The 18,818-nt window shown below is 38.3% G+C and overlaps 1 protein-coding gene across 1 annotated transcript in view; it reads right to left on the bottom strand.

Moving 5' to 3' along the window:
- DARS1 (aspartyl-tRNA synthetase 1) overlaps nt 1–18,252 on the bottom strand; it is a 65,018-nt gene extending 46,766 nt beyond the window's left edge. Inside the window, exons 1-4 of the mRNA XM_069577683.1 lie at nt 17,954–18,252; nt 15,876–15,933; nt 11,776–11,868; nt 933–1,035 (exon numbers count right to left, since the gene is read on the bottom strand). Of these exons, the coding sequence (XP_069433784.1) occupies nt 933–1,035; nt 11,776–11,868; nt 15,876–15,933; nt 17,954–18,019 (320 nt within the window). The 5' untranslated portion in view covers nt 18,020–18,252. The remainder of the gene's footprint in view (nt 1–932; nt 1,036–11,775; nt 11,869–15,875; nt 15,934–17,953) is intronic.
- Between the last annotated feature and the right edge of the window lie 566 nt (nt 18,253–18,818).

Here is an 18,818-nt window from a genome sequence, read left to right as displayed (position 1 = left end):
AGGGCTATGAGATAGGGAGGGGTGGGGCTGAGCTCATCAGAGATAAATGGATGTAATTAATGGGCTGGAGTCTTTTAACCAGAGGGCAGGTATTGTTATGATATAATCAAACTAAATTTGATAAATAAATCTGTAAACCAAAACCAGTTGCTAAGCAGTAACTATATGTAGACCACTGTGCTGAGGGAGTCAGGGAGGGTCAAACATAAATTAAAATATTAAATTAGATCAGTTTTTAGTTTCTTTCTAGCTCTAAAATTGACAATTCTATCTGTGTTAACTCATCTTTAAAGTGTATACATATAAAGAGCAGAGATATCCTAATCCTATATCCTGCCCCTTACAAATTAAACAAAACAATAAGCTCCTGCAGGAACCCTGGGCCAGGAAGTAATACTTCTGTGGGGGGAAAAAAGCAAGCTTTATTTAAAAAACAAAAACCCTTTTGGTGTCCAAGTTAAAAGCTGTGACACGTTAAAACAATTGTTTTACTTCCTTCAGGATGGAATCATTTGCAAAATTCCACTCTCTTATTTTAAACACTTCTGTTATTCAGTTAGAAAACTTGTTGCTTAATATGCAAATCTTAAACTAGGAACGGGAGGGAGGAAATGAAGCTCAACAAACACAACAAAATAAAGTTGCTTTGCAGTGTTGAGGCTGCCAGGCTTTTTGTTACTCTACTTGAAAGTAAATGTGACTTGTCTGTACAGAGTGCTGCTTCAGCAGTTCCAAATGAATTTCAAGCTTGTGCTCCATATTTTCTCTTTTGTAAGTTTAATGTATTCAACAACACTGAACTGACAATTTAAATAACTACATTTTTAAACAAACGAAGCATTGATGTTAATGTATGAAAATGGTCCAAAGCCCTGGGAGTCTTGGTTCCCACCATTGTTTATTCTGACAACAGGACATAATTGCTTACTTACTTGGCAGCAAATTTAACCATCTGCTTGCTTGCATGGTCTCCTACTGCCACAAGAGCCTGGACATTAAACTGCTGCTGTCGTAGGACTAAGAAACACTGCTTTCCTGAAAAAGACAAAAAGTATACAAGTGTATTAAGGACATGCTAGTTTTACAACATGCTAGTTCAGGTTTTGCAAAGAAGAAAAATGACAGCCAAAATACTCATACTCAATTCACAGGCTTCAAAGAAACCCAAGTTGCTCCTGTGTTTTTAAAATGTTATTGAGGATGTAGGCAATTCATCAATTTCAAAAAACATTATTTATCAAGAGAATTATTTTGTCATTGTATGTACTTACTAAACAAATTTCAAATAACTTCAGATCATTTTCACCATTCATTCAAAAGTTAGTATATTCTATAGGCAAAGGTACTGTGCTAACCATCACAGGAGGCTCAAATGATGCAACCATGAAAGCACTAATACTGAGCTTAGTCACAGGAACATAAATGTTCTTTGCAGGGGGTTCCTTTCATTTCCTTCCAAAGTACATTTTAAAGAGCATTTAGAATAACAGACTAGCTTATCTCATGTTCTATTTTACTCATTTTTTATGATCTTCCTAATCTTTCATCCTGTATAATTGTTACACTTTTTTTAAACCCCCAATAATTCACTGTCTATAAAAGATCATTCTCTTTATGCCCTAAAACGAGTATTATTTCTGCATAATTCTGAGCCTCGTGATTCTTCTTTCATAAGGAACTGTCATTCCATATTATCAACCTTTTGAAAGATACTCATAATAGATCCAGTCACTATTCTTGTGGCAACTCGTTTTTTCTAAAAAGATTCTTTTTACAAGTCTCTGATCACATTTTGGGACACTACTTCCTCATAAAACAAGTTAAATCTTTTCCAGACCACTTTTCTTATCAGATTGTCTTTCAAAACATCAAAAGATTTTGGGGGCTTTTTAAAATGAGAATTATCTTTTACACCGAGAATTAGCTTTGCCCCTCCCTCCCTCCCCTAAAAAAGCAAAAGATGCAAGATGTTGTAGTTAATACTTTCAACATACAGTTTTGAAATGCAAACCTGACAGCAATCATGATGTTAAAAAATAGGCTGCAGAGTGCCAACACAGACACAATCTATGGACTTCCAAATCATGTATGATTGACATATTTTTACACTACATAGATACCATTTCCCCTTTCCTTCGGAGTATGATCCAGTTGCTAAGTAAAATGTCTCTCTTTTAAAAAATTATTTATTTTTGGCTGCACTGGGTCTTTGTCACTGCACGTTTTCTTTGTCAAGTTGTGGTGAGAGGAGGCTACTCTGTTGCAGTGTGCAGGCTTCTCATTGTGGTGGCTTCTCTTGTTGCAGTGCATGGATTCTAGGTGTGTGGGCTCCAGAGTGCAGCTTCAGTAGTGGCACACAGACTTAGTTGCTTGGCTGCATGTGGGATCTTCCTGGGCTAGGAACTGAACCTGTGTTCCCTGCATTGGCAGGTAGATTCTTAGCCACTGGACTTCAAGGGAAGCTCTAAGCAAAATCTTAGAAAATTACGTGAGCTGTACAAATTCAAAGGGATTTTTAAGACGCTGAATTGATAAAGATTTTTACTCTAGAGAAATCTGCAGATGAAGCAAATGACATTATCCCAAGAACTACTGAAATTATAGCCAGATGTTAGCCCACTCAGAACAGAATGTTAACAGCAAATAGAAGGTAACGTGCATGCCTTAGTAAGCATTTTAGCTGCTCTAATAGTGCAGACAGTGGCAGCACTGACCTGGCTGCACTACAAAGCAATCTTGGGATGAACTGCAATGCCAGACAAAAACCCTGGGAGAGAACAGAGAGCTCCATAGTACTTACAAAGCGTGACCATGTCTTTAGGTTAGCACTAGGGGGTGACATGTAGTGTAAGGGTTTGGTAAAGAGTAAAAGCTTTTAAATCAAAAGATATGGGATCATAGCCCGTTACTTCCTATAAGAGGCCTACCAGAATATTAACTATGTCTCAGTTATTCATCTGCAAAATGAAGAAAATAACAGCATATTACTCATGGGGTTTTCTTGAATTTTCATCTATACTCTTGAGGATTTTATAATAAGTTTATAATTGTGACGAACACCCAATTAATGTTAACTGTAAACTAGTATTACTAGCTTTTAACTGTTATTATTGTTACTAATAGCACTACTGCCACTGCCTACTTATTTGAGGACTATGAAAACCGGCTTCCCAGGTGGCACCAGTGGTAAAGAACCTGTGTGCCAATGCAGGAGATGCAAAAGACGCAGGTGTGATCCCTGGGTCGGAAAGATCCCATGAAGCAGGAAATGGCAACCCACTCCAGTATTCTTGCCTGGAAACTTCCATGGACAGAGGAGCCTGGCAGGCTCTAGTCCATGGATCGCAGAGTCGGGCATGACAGCATGCGTGCACTGCATGACCATTTCTATTTCACAGCTGGATCACCATGTCCAAAAACTATGGTGGGTGTGGGACGTATTTGTTAGACACTCATGACAGACTGTTATGTGAACAAAGTGATAAAGCCAATCATAATTTTAAGAGATATTAAAACTGACTGCATAAAAAAACCCACTGAAATATGAAATTGTATAGGAAGAAAAACACCAAAAAATGTGGCTACTAATGGTAAAATCATGGAGAATTATTCTGTTCTTCATATTTTATGAACTTTCTACAATAAGCATGTACTATTTTTTTTAATCAGAAAAAATAAGTTTTAAGAGACCAATAAAGTCAAAGATGAAGGTACAGAAGAAAGGTAAGGGTTAAAAGAAAATTGTGGCCATGTTCCAGATTCAACATAGGAGATAATCAGAACTATGTACTTAGGAGTACACAGAAGCAAACATACTTCTAAGAGCTAACATGCCTGCTGCTGCTAAGTCACTTCCGTCGTGTCCGACTCTGTACGACCCCAGAGACGGAAGCCCACGAGGCTCCCCCATCCCTGGGATTCTCCAGGCAAGAATACTGGAGTGGGTTGCCATTTCCTTCCCCAATGCATGAAAGTGAAAAGTGAAAGTGAAGTCGCTCAGTCATGTCCAACTCCTAGCGACCCCATGGACTGCAGCCCACCAGGCTCCTCCGTCCATGGGATTTTCCAGGCAAGAATACTGGAGCGGGGTGCCACTGCCTTCTCCAACATGCCTGCTAGAAAACAGAAATCATGAAATCAATGATTATGAGTGAAGCAAAGAATGTTCACTGTTCTCTTTTAATGTTTAATGTATTTACTCTATGTAATTTTAAAATTTAAATCTTGTTTTTAAAAAAAGCCAATAGATGAAAGGAAAGGGGAAGTGAGACCAATGTATGCTGAGTCGCTTCAGTCGTGTCTGACTCTTTGAGACTCCATGAACTGTAGCCCACCAGGCTCTTCTGTCCATGGGATTCTCCAGGTAAGAATACTGGAGTGGGTTGCCATGCCCTTCTCCAGGGGATCTTCCCAACCCAGGGATCGAACCCTTGCCTCTTAGGTCTCCTGCATCGGCAGGTGGGCTCTTTACAACTAGCGCCACCCGGGATGTCCAAGACCAATACCATCAGCATATTATAAACCCACAGTAAGTAAAAATGAACAGAAACAGGCAGATCAATGCAGCATAAAAAAGAACTGAGATGATGTCCTATTAGAGCAAAGAGATTTCAATTCTAGTGGAATTCAGGAGGTAATTAAAAAACTGAGTAATAAAAAAATGGAACTGAATATTAAACTATACAATAGAAAAGGGGAGGACTTTCTAAGTTTGAAAATTATAGAATGCCTATGCATAAAAATAAAAAAAACCACTCTGGGAAAAATATCTACTGAATGACATATAACCTATATGAGTTAATATCTTTAATACATAAAGATCTTAAAGATGTGTAAGTAAAGAACACTGAGATCCCAATGGGTAGTGGACTAGAACAAATAATCTAAAAGAAAAACACCCTAGTAAGTATTCACGGGAAATAGATGGGGAAAGAGTGGAAACAGTGGCTGACTTTATTTTTCTGGGCTCCAAAATCACTGCAGATGGCGACTGCAGCCATGAAATTAAAAGATGCTTACTCCTTGGAAGGAAAGTCATGACCAATCTAGACAGCATATTAAAAAGCAGAGACATTACTTTGTCAACAAAGGTCTGTCTAGTCAAGGCTGTGGTTTTTAGAGTGGTCATGTATGGTTGTGAGAGTTGGACTGTGAAGAAGGCTGAGTGCCGAAGAATTGATGCTTTTGAACTGTAGTGTTGGAGAAGACTCTTGAGAGTCCCTTGGACTGCAAGGAAATCCAACCAGTCCATCCTAAAGGAGATCAGTCCTGGGTGTTCATTGGAAGGACTGATGCTAAAGCTGAAACTCCAATACTTTGGCCACCTGATGCGAAGAGCTGACTTATTGGACAAGACCCTGATGCTGGGAAAGATTGAGGGCAGGAGGAAAAAGGGACGAAAGAGGATGAGATGGTTGGATGGCATCATTGACTCGATGGACTTGGGTTTGGGTGGACTCTGGGAGTTGGTGATGGACAGGGAGGCCTGGTATGCTGCAGTTCATGGGGTTGCAAAGAGTTGGACACGACTGAGCGACTGAACATAAGGAGAAAAATGTTACTGTAAATGAAACTAATATAAGTTGAAACAAATACCGATTATGACACATACCTCTCATACTAGAATAAATTTAAAAATATACACTATTATTCAATGCTCGGAAGAATTAAGTGAAAACCGTTCTTTCATAACTTGTCAATAGCAAGATAGGCTTGTACAATGCTTTCAGAGATAAATTTGGCAATGGGCTTAAAATGTTCTGATTCAAAAAATGTTTCTTAGAATGTATGTTAAGAAAATTAAATAGGGAACGTCTTACTGACAAAGGTGTTCATAATAGCATTATTTAAATTAAAGAAATGAGGTTTAACATCACCCCATATTTATGTAATTTTCACTAGTAGCACAGATCTACATGTGACTCTAATGCTATGGTCCCAAGTTTTCTGTGTTCAATGCACTTTCAAATATTAGAACCTTTATGGTATATTCAAAAAGATTTTTAAAAGACTTAAAAAATCAGTACTGGTTTCCTGGTAAACAGAGCTGTCCTCTCAGACCCCGTCTTATCAAGTGCTTTTGATACCAAGTTCTTGAAAGGTGTTAGTAAACTAAATTGTTGTTTCTTTGACTCTGGTCAGTGATACACTGCACAGTGTGATCTGCTCAGTTCAATGTCCTAAAAGGCATTTTCCTATAGATACCGGTGAGTGATTATAAGGGGCAGTGTGTGTGACTCCTTTTATATAAATTTAAAAACAAAGGATATGCTCATACTTGTAAATGCATTTTTCTTCCTGAGAGAATACACAAGAAACAACACTGGTTATTTTTGGGGGCGGGGAGAGGAATAGACTGGAGCCTGATTTGTGATATTTATATTTTTCTTCCTTTTTAAAAACTGGAAATAGTTGATTTACAACACTGTGTTAATTTCAGGTGTACAGCAAAATACAGACGGGGAGATAGATAAAACAGATAGGTAGATACACGGCACACCTTTATCCATTCATCTGGTGATGGCCGCTTAGGCTGCTTCCATGTCTTACTTATTGTAAACAGTGCTGCTTACGAACAATGGGGTGCATGCACCTATCTTTATGAACTAGTTTTTGTCTTTTCTGGATACATGCCCAGGAGTGGGATTGCTGGATCATAGTGTAGCTCTATTTTTCACTTTATGTATTTCTGAACTATAGGATGTTAATTTTTACTATAGCAATATATTATTTTTTATTCTAAGAAGCAATTAGATAATTTCTCAGTTTACCAAAGAGTTCTCATTACTTAAGTTAGTACAAGAACTTTATATGACAGATTTATCAATTGCTATATATGACCCTAATGCTGGCAAAGACTGAAGGCAGGAGGAGAAGGGAACAATGGAGGATGAGATGGTTGGATGGCGTCATGACTCAATAGATATGTCTGAGGAAACTGGGAGATAGAGAAGGGAGAGGGAAGCCTGGAATGCTGTAGTCCATGGGGTTGCAAAGAGTCAAGAGATGACTGAGTGACTGAACAATTTATCTTTCTTCATGGAATGCCCCAGTCAGAAGTGAGTCTATAGAAAGGAAAGCCAATGTTCAAAACAGCAAAATGAATTTACTATTTTTAAATATTTTAAGTCCTCAGCAGTTAAAAATTTGTGTTGCACTTTTATTTTCAAGTTTTTAGAAGAAGCAGATTCTTAAATTTACACAAGAGGACTGTTTTACAAAAGTGTAAAGTTGGAAACCTTCCTTTCTTCCATGAAGAACAAACATGGTACATAGTCAAGACAAAGGTTTACTCTTATCTCCACATCAGTGATGGCTCAATAAAGAAGTAAGCCTTGGTGGAAGAACCAGTTATCAAAGATGTGAGGCAATTTTATGTTTTCATCTATTCCTACTGTCCTTTAGCTTGCCAAGCTCTCGAATTTATTAGATGATGTATTTTCACTTCCTAGCACCCAACATTAACATCTTCCTTCACTGCTTATGTTAATCAATTATGGAATAAACCACAAAGACCTATATGTTTTAAAATACTTTCCATTTATTATTTTCTCTGAAGTATTCTTATATGGATATAAGTTGAGGTTTTGACTTGGTATTAAAAATTCTAAGGGTTTCTCTTGTGACTCAGTGGTAAAAATACACCTGTCAATGCAGGAGAGGTGGGTTTGATCCCTTGGTCAGGAAGATCTTCTGAAGAAGGAAATTGCAACCCACTCCAGTATTCTTGCCGGGAAAATCCCACGGACAGGGGAGCCTGGCGGGCTATACTCCACAGAGGGTGGCAAAGGGTCAGACACGACTTATTGACTAAATACAACAATAAATAAAAATTCTCTCTGACCACCTAAATAAATCAGCTATTTTGGAAGCATAAGTTAAGGTTTTAGGAAGAATAATCTTGTGCCAATGACTTCACGAAGTATGCATAAAATTTCAAAGGAATCATACATATTTCAATTACTTTCTTTTTTTTCATTTCAAGATTTTAATTAATTAATTTTAATTGGAGGCTAATTACTTTACAATATTGTGGTGGTTTTTGCCATACATTCACATGAATCAGCCATTTCAATTACTTTCAATAAGCACTTAAGCTTTCATAGTTAAAGAAACTAATGCTAAATGTTTCATTAAGAATTAAAAACTTCCCCTTACTTCTATATGAAACTCTTGATTTTAGGGATTTGATACATAAACCTATTGTGAGAAATCTGATTTGTAATCTTTAAAAATTTATAAAATACTGCCCTTAATTTGAGGAGAATATATAAATATTTGTTATATAAACAGACTAAAGGCTCCCCCCCTTAACAGAATTCTAGCTGTCATATTTTTGACACTTTAATTTCCTTATTCATGGTTTTTCAGCACTTTACTTGAAACTGACAGCATTTGTAGTTTTCCTAAGTCCAATTTTAATGTGCTACTACTTCTGGAGTTAAAACACATGAATGATTCCTAATCAGTCATATTTATTGTCATTATAATATTTCCATGTAAGGAAGAAGGGAGCAGCAGCAACCAGGATTCTGAAATTCAAAGATTTTATTTATCTTTTTCAAATAATCCTGTCAGAAATAAAAAGCGCTGACAATCATTACTGGCAAGAATGTGAAACAAGTGGTACTGTCACACACTTGGGGGAGTATGACTGAGTATAGCATTTCAGGAGTGTAATCTGGTACTGGAAAATTTTAATATGCGTATGCCAACCCTTCAACCCAGCAATTTAACTTCTAGAAATCTACTTTGGAGAAATACTGCCTAATGTAGATCTATAACCGATATCATGGAAGTATCTCCAAGAAACATTGTTAATTGAAAAAAAAAAAGGTACAGAAACCATGGACAATATCATCTACATAAAATAAGACAAATTAAAACACATACAAAACAAAATCATGTATGTATATATGTGTGTGCATATGTGCATTAAAAAGAAAGATTTGGGGGGAAAGACACTGAACAAACTATTAAGAATTAATAGAAAAGGCTGGGGCAAAGGATAGGCAGTAGAGAAGAAAAAGGAAGATATTTGTACTCTCTGAAAAATCCATGTGAAAACATTAATGTATTACCTGGGTAACTTACAACTTACATACACACATGTATACAAACTTAAAACAAAGTACACCCGTGGAGGATTCATGTCAATGTATGGCAAAACCAATACAGAATTGTAAAGTAAAATAAAGTAAAAATAAAAATATTTTAAAAAAACCAAAAACAAAGTAGGATCTTCTAAGTAAAAATTATAAAAACCAGATTAATGAAAATTCAAAAACAAAATTACTGAAATTTAGCTTAGTACTATACTAAAAGAATACTATCTACTCCTTTACCAAATTCAGTTTATTACAAGAATCTAAAAATGGTTCACCATTAAGAAATCCATTATTGTAAACCAATATAATTACATACAGTTGGTTCTTGCTACTTGTGGCTTTATATGTTTTCCATGGGGTTGCAAAGAGTCAGACATAACTGAATAACTGAGCATACACACACGTTTTATAAAGTCACCAGGAACAATGAATTAGCAAGTACTGAACCACTGCTCCTAGGGGAAATATAGAGTGAGGTTTCTGTGCACGTCTGGTCACGGTATTTTTATTAGTCCAAAAATACATAAATCTGTTGTGTGTATTTCTGTTTAAAGACACCTTATTTAGTATATATTATTGATTCATTAACATAAAACTCATGCCCCAAAACACTATAACTCATGCTGGGACAAAACTTAGCTATTAACAATTCATATTTTCTCCATAATATATATTACGGGCACTCCTTTATTTAGGAATACCAAAGAACACTGCAGCACTGTGCTTCAGGGGCAATTTTAAACAGTTAAATTAACAAAATAAAGCAGAAAACTGTGAAGAATGTAGCATTAAATAGATTGCAAAGAGGATACTTGTTTGTGAGAGCTGATACAAGGCAGAGCTTCACTGTGTTTAACCTCAGCTGAAAATGTTGTATTAGGAGACTCAAATTTCTCACCACTGTTCATGTGAATATCTGGGTACATCTGTGAATGACAGTGAAAGCACTCCAAGTGTTGATTTTGGAGCTACAAATACATGTTACAATAGGTGAATTTGCAAATACACAATCTGCGAATAATGAAGATCAACTGATTATATCCAACAAACAAAAAACAAACAGGAGAGTACACCGAATCTCCATATAAGTATGCTCAATACAATGATATTTTGCGGGAAAATTTTTTCTGGAAAAAGAATGATAGAATTTAACACCTATTCCTGATAACAGAAAACTCAGACTAGATGAAAACTTCTTCTAACCTACTTTTTAAACTTTGGTACTGTTTCCTAGTAACACTGTATGCAGAACACCTAAAGACATGAAATAACTCAGCAGAAGTTTATACCTCTAGTGTTTGAAAAATTCTTCATTGTGAGAATCCTTGCAAAACTGGGCAATCTACTAATTATTGCAGAGAGAAACAAGAAATGAGATAAACATTTGAAAGAGAAGGACAAAATGATTATTTGTAAATGATATCAATGCCTACCTATAATCCTCATGTACCTCAATGATTATCAATTCATGGCCATTTGTTTCAGCCTTATCCCTCAATTTCTGTACTATTTTGAAGCAAACTCCTGCAAACTCTCTATTATTTCATCCATATATAATTCGGTATGGATCCATAAGAGATATCTTTTTAAAAGTAACATTACGACAGTATTATCCCAACTTCAAAAAAAATGAACAATTTTTTAACACCAAATATCTAGTCAGTGTTCAAATATTCAACAGTCTCAGTGCCTTTTCAACTATATATTTAAATTAGGATCTAAATAAGTGATTAGTTGAGAGATGTATCTGTTTTAATCCATGGGCTCCTCCTCCTGGTTCAATTTATTTCTTGAAGAGATCAGACCTTTTTTGCCTGGTAGTTTACTACAGTCTAAATTTTACTGCCTGTATCCCCATTGTCGTTTAACATGTCCTACAACTTTCCTGTAAGTTGGTAGTTAGATCTAAAGGCTTAATGAGATGTGGGTATAACTTTTTGGGTAAGATGTGGGTATAACTTTTCACTGCGATGGTGATTGCAGCCATGAAATTAAAAGACGCTTACTCCTTGGAAGAAAAGTTATGATCAACCTAGATAGCATATTCAAAAGCAGAGACATTACTTTGCCAACAAAGGTTTGTCTAGTCAAGGCTATGGTTTTTCCAGTGGTCATGTATGGATGTGAGGGTTGGACTGTGAAGAAAGCTGAGCGCTGAAGAACTGATGCTTTTGAACTGTGGTGTTGGAGAAGACTCGAGAGTCCTTTGGACTGCAAGGAGATCCGACCAGTCCATCCTAAAGGAGACCAGTCCTGGGTGTTCACTGGAAGGACTGATGCTGAAGCTGAAACTCCAATACTTTGGCCACCTCATGCGAAGAGTCCACTCATTGGAAAAGACCCTGATGCTGGGAGGGATTGGGGGCAGGAGAAGGGGACGACAGAGGATGAGATGACTGGATGACATCACTGACTCGATGAACATGAGTTTGGGTGAACTCTGGGAGTTGGTGATGGACAGGGAGGCCTGCCATGCTGCAATTCATGGGGCTGCAAAGAGTCGGACACGACTGAGCGACTGAACTGAACTGAATATTTTACATTGATTTAAGAAGGAAAACAGGTGTTTCTATTTTGGTTTGTTAAGATCTGCCTTGCCTTGTGAGAAATTTGCAAAAGAAAAACTCAGTGATTACCAAAAGACCCGTAACCATCTAATCGATCTTACCTTTAGCTCTGCTTGTATGAACCCTTGCACGCACCCAAACAACTTCACCAGCTTTTTGCACTGTCAAATCACTAATTCGAACCAAAACTCGATCTGTAGCAGAAAAGTGAAACAATTCTGTAATTCAGAATTTACAAAGACATCAAGATCAAAATTACTTTGATAGCTAACATAAGTACTTGATATTATCTTAAAATTCTCATCTCTAGCAACACTCTTTTTTATTGGTTTATAACATCATACGCTTCATATGTTTAACATTATATTTCAGCTTATATATACTTAACAGCATGCTCAATACCAAGTTTAGTTTCCAAACATTACCATAGATTTGACCCTGTTACCCATTTCACCCTCCCCTCATGCTCCTCCCCCTCTAGTAACCACTACTCTGCTCTATGTTTTGTTGTTTGGTTTGCTCATTTATTAATTTTTGTATTCCATCCATGTTGTTGCAAAAGGGAAGATTTCATCTTTCTTAATGGCACACATATATACCACATCTTCTTTATCTATTTATCTATCGACAGGCACTTAGTGTGTTTTCATATTTTGGCTACTGGAAAAAATGCTGTGGTAACATAAGGGTGCCCATATACTTTGATTAGTACTTTCATACTCTTCAGATAAACACCCAGAAGTGGAACTGCTGTATTACGTGGTAGTTCTAGTCTTAATTTTTTGAGGAACCCCTGTATTGTTTTCCATAGTGGCTAGAACCAATTTACATTCCTACACATGTTGTACGAGGGTTAACACCTTCTCTATCACCTTCTGTGTGCAATTTGCCTCAAGTTTTATGAATAGCCTAAATATATCTCTAAAATCTATCCAATTCTCTTTCATCTTCACTGCCACCATTCTAAACCAACATACTATATCTTGCCTAAATGAGAGCAAAAGCATTCTAACTGGCAATCCCTTGATAATTCAATCTACAGTGGAGTCAATATAATTTCAAAATGCAAACCTCCTGAACATTTCAATGACTTATAAAGCCAAACACAGCCTGTCTTCACCTGCCTCTGCCTGAGTGGACATGGTATTTTTGCTTGCCTGTCACAGTATGTAAGTCAGCTAGCTACATGAGGGGACACTTTGCCAGGCCTGGACAGTCATAGCACCCCACTCCCCAGGATACAGTGACTGTATTCAACTAGAAAGTCCTTTTCTGGTATGTAATATACAGATAATGGGAATGAAGCTGTCTTCCTCCAGGTCACTGGGCTGAGATAGTATTGACTGCCATCTTTCCTACTACCTGAATTTGCAGGATGGGAGAATGAAGTCAATAGCTCAGTGGAAGCAGAGCCAGGAAGTAGAGACTGAAAGCCCCACCAATAATTCTCCAACTTCTAAATCCTATCATGGCATATGCCATCTTATACTTTGTTTCCTACTGTTACATGAACCAATAAATTCCCCTTCTGACTACAAGTGAGACCCAACAATTATGCCCCCCAATACTAATAGCAAAGTACTAGAGTCCCCCAAACAGGAAAACTGAAAAAACTATGGTGTGAAGATAGTGATACAAGGCAATCATGATCCAGAAATTATTTTGATATTGTTCTAAATGTGAAATAACTTCAGTATTAAAGAAAAAGATATAAGCATTAATTAAAAATATTCTAATAGGACGATACCACAACATCACAAATAATAAAAAATCTCAAGTCTCAATGGTTATGTGGCCTGACTGTAACCAAATATGTCAACATCACATGCTGTAAAACCTAGTTACCCTAATACTAAAAATACTTAGGGTATTTAGGTGGGGGATATTATAATAAAATCAAATTATAAATATATTTCACCTACTTTGCCTACATGTATTTACATAATTTATCTCTTGAAGTAAAGATGCAGCTTAGAGAGAATTTGCTTTACAGGAGAATACCATGGTTCTCATTGCCAGAAGCATAGAGAATGAATGTGAAATTTTCAAGCACTACTCATCACAAGAGACTTTCTGTAAAACTCTGTACATGGACCTTAGAAATTAAGCTAACTTCCAAGTCTGCTGTGTAAACTCAGAAGAAAGGAAGTGTGAAAGAGAAAAGACAGACATAGTAGCATATTTTAAAAGACAGATCTGAAAATGCCAAGATTGAAAGAGCTGCTGCTGCTGCTAAGTCACTTCAGTCGTGTCTGACTCTGTGCGACCCCAGAGACCGCAGCCCACCAGGTTCCCCCGTCCCTGGGATTCTCCAGGCAAGAACACTGGAGTGGGGTGCCATTTCCTTCTCCAGTGCATGAAAGTGAAAAGTGAAAGTGAATTCGCTCAGTCGTGTCTGACTCCTAGCAACCCCATGGACTGCTGCCCACCAGGCTCCTCCGCCCATGGGATTTTCCAGGCAAGAGTACTGGAGTGGGGTGCCATTGCCTTCTCCAAACTTACTAGACAATCAAAATTCAAAACAAAACAATAAGTCTAAAAGAATAAGACTTATAAGTAAGCATCATGATTACAGTAATTTTAATAGTACTTTAGAAAAGAAAGAATGATGGCCCTTCTTTCATGTGGCATTCCAATCAACTAGCATAGGCGTTCTCAACCTTTAATGTATTCACAAACAGCTGAGGTGCCTGTCACACTCCCACCAATATGAGTGGCTAAGGCAAAGATTAGTGGCAGTAGGGTTTCCACTTGAAAACCTACTACCTCCACAGTTAAGTCATTCATATTAGAATAAAAGAATTTTGGAGAAATGGAAGCAGACAGATAACTTTATGTTGAACAAAATTTTCTGATTTTAACAGAGGTTAAAATCAAGGGTAGAATTTTGCTGTTATTTAGTGTAATCAGATTACATAAACTTTCTTTTGGTAGGGAAAGCTTATAACTGTTATAGTTACTGTTATAACAGTAGTCTGGATTTGATAGTTAAATGGGAACAATAATTGTGGCAAAGGGTGACTGAGGCTTACGTAGAAGTCAAACTCCAGTAAGATTTTTGATGTCAGAGCTCAAGGAAGTGGAGTTCAGGAAGATAGATAAGCTGAGAAAAAGTCTCACATGACCTCTTCTGCTCTTCCTGGCAGGGGCTGTAGTCCTCTCCTATAGCATATTGCTTCTATCCCAATTTATACTCAATTATTTTACTTCACAAAAGATAATTTTGGAAATGGTTTATTCTCAGCAACCTATTTTGGTCTTTAATTGCACATTTTCCCAACAAAGTTGGGGAGGAAAAGTGATGTTGTGACCATGCATTGAGTTAAATCTAAAATAACAATTAAAACTGACCTGGGGTATATTATTTTCAAAGCATAAAATTCACAGGCAGGCATATATATTAGCAGTACTTGGTGCTTCCAATGGGCCAGAACCTAAAGGTCTGCAGGTGTACCAAAGCTTGAAAGACATAATTTGGGGTGTCACGGGTCTGACAGAAACAATTAAATCATTTTCAAAGAAATATTTATATAAGTCAAGGAGGGTACTAAAAGAGGTAGCTTCATGAGGCATGCAAAAAAGGCTGCATATGAAGAAAGCAGCTACTATTTACTGTCTTTTATCTCCTAGGCCAGAGTCAAGTCTTTTTACATGATCACTTAGGGATATCTTTCTAATATAATTTACTGCTTAAAATATACTAATTTAATGTATTTTCTTCCTTTTCTACAATGTCTTCCACATTGCAGACATATGCTTTACCGTCTGAGCCACCAGGGAAATCCATCCTTTTCTAGATTAGGGACCCTAAATTGATAATGTCTGCACAGGGTTATGGCATATGCTTGGACTTTCAAGGTGGCTCAGTAGTAAAGAATCTGCCTGCCAAGCAGGAGATGTGTGTTCCATCCCTGGGTTGGCAAGATCCCCTGGAGAAGGAAATGGCAACCCACTCCATTCTTGCCTGGGAAATCACATGGACAGAGGAGTCTGGCCGGCTACAGTCCATGGGATCACAGAGTCAGACGTGACTTAGCAACTAAACAACAACAATGGCATAAGTTTGCCATTTAAGTTTTTCAGAATTACGCCTTCAGAGTTATGTTTTCGGTTGTGTCAGCCTTACTTAAAAGTTTACGAAGAGCTTTCCTGGAATTAGAAAGTAAAAAAAGCCTTTTAAAATTATCACATAACTACTAACCTGGTTTTTCTTGTGATTGTATCATTGAAGATACTCCGTATCTTTCTTTTGCATAATCCTACAAAAAAAGTTTTTACATTATGACTTTTTATTTAAACACTAATAGCATAGTATTAATAAACACAGAAACACAACAGAAAAAGATGAATTCATTTTAACTTTCAGGACTATTTTATTAATTCAAACTAGTAGTTTTAAACGGTGGAAATATGTCATATCACTTAATATGCACTCCATAGAAAAAGGATAAGCACCCAGCTTCTGGATAATTTATTTTGAAGATCACCACTCCTGGATTGATATACCATACAGAAAAGCATTCTCAAATAAAATTTACACACATGTACAACACATCTTAACTACTTTCTTCAAAAAGAGATTAAACTACTTCAAAGCAGGGTTATAAATTTCCTCTTTTTGAAGGGAAAATGATGAGATACCACAGTTTTATTAACTTCCTATTACAGGAAGAAATGTTCAAAGAGAACCAACAGTTAGGGATAAGCTTTCTGAGCACCAGATGTCCAGTTTTTAGAAATCAGAGATGTTGGATAAAAGCTAACTACAACTTTCCTTTTGTAAAATATCATCAAAACTTTTGCCAGCTTCCTGTTCTAAAACCGTCTTCATGATATCCAAGTGCTTCAACACTGACAATATGACACCAAAATTCTTATTACAGATTTTAAGCCAGGAACAGGAAAAAAGAGGCCTAGAGTCCAGACTATTATTAACAAACTATACTCATTAAATTGGTAAGCAGCCTTTTATTTTAATCTCACTTTACCGAGAAAATGATCTCTTAAGATCCTTCCAGCTATAAAGTGACATAACTCTGCCACAATGTCAACTGTATATAATCTATAGACCTACACTATTTGCAAAGGCACACTGCTAGTTTACATACTTAATCAGATCAAGAATACATAAAAATGATTTCTTTCAAGGTAATTTAGGATGTGAATAAAACAATTCGTTTCTGTCACTACAGTTATCTGTTGGAATCCTCTCCTTTAGATTTGGAAGATGTTAGATTCTGTATTTATACCAAAACAAACCAGACAACATGTTAAGGTGCTTACTGAACAATTTTTTTCCGAATTAAAAAAAAATACACCTTAAAGACAAAGATAACCCCAGTCCTACTATAAAGATACAGTAACAAAATGTAGTAGGAGGGCAGCATAAAAAGGTTACAGCATGTGAAAAGAAAAAAGGGGGTCACTTATTAGTACTGTTCATATTTCAGCAACCCTATTCCATCTAATGTTTTTAAAATGATCTATTCCTTATGCAGATTATCACAAATTCATGTCTCCTCAACAGAAAAATTAGCAGCCAGGTAGAAATCTCAGTTTCACTAAGAGCACACATCACTTCTAGAAAGGTTTCAAGCATTCATTTCTGAAAAGCACTGATGGACTACAGGGTATTATGAATTACATAGACGATTTGCGGTCACTTCATTTCAAACGCTTTTCCTACAAACTTCCCCACCTACCTCACTTGGGTTACTTAAAATAAAGGAAATAAAAATGACAGCTTTTCTCTAAAGCTGTCACATGGAAAACGGTCATTATAGTGGCAGATCGCTTTACGAAGTACTGTCATTACTTGAAAAACATTAGGTACACGAGTGCTGAGCAAAAATCGATTATCAGTGGACATTAAAAATTTCCGGGGAAAGAGACGGAGTACGTGAAATACGTGCCTAAACCAGCGAGGTTTAAGGTTGGCCCAGCCGCTCCTACTTCCGGGGCAGTGGGTACTTCACGCCCTCCGCGCCCCCCTCCCCCGCCCTCCAGCTCTGAGACACGCTTCTCGAAAGCCATGCTTCCAGGCGCCCCAGTAAGAAATGCGATCCAGGGTGGGTCTGGCTAAGGTGCTCGGGCAAGGGCCCTGGAGGCCCGGTTGAAGGCTCCGGGCGCCCGGACCCCAGGCCCGTGGCCTACAGGCAGAGTGCCGCCAGGGATCCAGAGGCCAGGGCCCCCGCTCACCCTACTCCCCCACCCCACCCCCCCTAGCGCGATCCGGCCCAAGGGTCTGTTCTTCCAGGCCCGGAGAAGGAGGAAACCCACTTCCGCCGCGTCCATGATCTCCCGCGGCTTCTCCTGACTCCTGCGGCTGGCGTTGGCGCTGGGCATCTGGACAACTGGACTGGGCAGCGATCACCACCCTCCCTCGCAGGCTTCCGTAGGGCAGGCCAAAGGGGCTTCTCCCTCCCGTACAGTCTCCGCCCTCCCTGCACTCAGAGCACACGAGCTCGGACTCCGCGTGGAGTGTCGGCTCCGGAAAGATCGCGATAACCTCAGTTCTCCCGAGATCCCGGAGGCTGAAGGCCGCGCGCCGGCGTCTCCTTTTCTTGCCCCGCCCCTACGGGACTTTGCCTGGAGGTAGAGGGAATCCCCGGGAATTTCCCGGGAATTAGTTATGGTTTCGCGAGATCGACTCTGAGGGGAAGGGTCCCGGGCATGCCAGTTGGCACGCTCTCCCACTCATTCATTTTTCACCTATATCCCACCTGCGAAGTCTAGTGTGTTCTCTTTTCAGCACTATTTACTCCTCCTCGCTTTGAGAGCAGACTGTTTGCTAAAACATACACGCACGCTCAGGACTTTTCTTCCCTTGAACTTCTCCGTCAGTACTCCCCAGAGGCAGTGTAACTGCCTGGACTCACGGCAGACTTAGCAAAAAGCTGCCGTGTAGTGGGACACAGGAGTGCTGGGTTATAGGTAGATGGCTTGTTGAGGTAGGATTGAATACTGGTGTCCAAGTCATATGTGAGGTGTAAGTGAAGTGAAGTCGCTCAGTCGTGTCCAACTCTTTGCGACCCCATGACTGTAGTGTACCATGCTCCAGCGTCCATGGGATTTTCCAGGCTAGAGTACTGGAATGGGTTGCCATTTCCTTCTCCAGAGGATCTTCCTGACCCAGGGATCGAAC

This window comes from Ovis canadensis, chromosome 2 (genome assembly GCF_042477335.2).
Source record: "Ovis canadensis isolate MfBH-ARS-UI-01 breed Bighorn chromosome 2, ARS-UI_OviCan_v2, whole genome shotgun sequence".
In the NCBI taxonomy this organism is placed as follows: domain Eukaryota; kingdom Metazoa; phylum Chordata; class Mammalia; order Artiodactyla; family Bovidae; genus Ovis; species Ovis canadensis.
The sequence above is the reverse complement of the archived record's forward strand: the minus strand, read 5'-3'. Positions and strand labels throughout refer to the sequence as shown.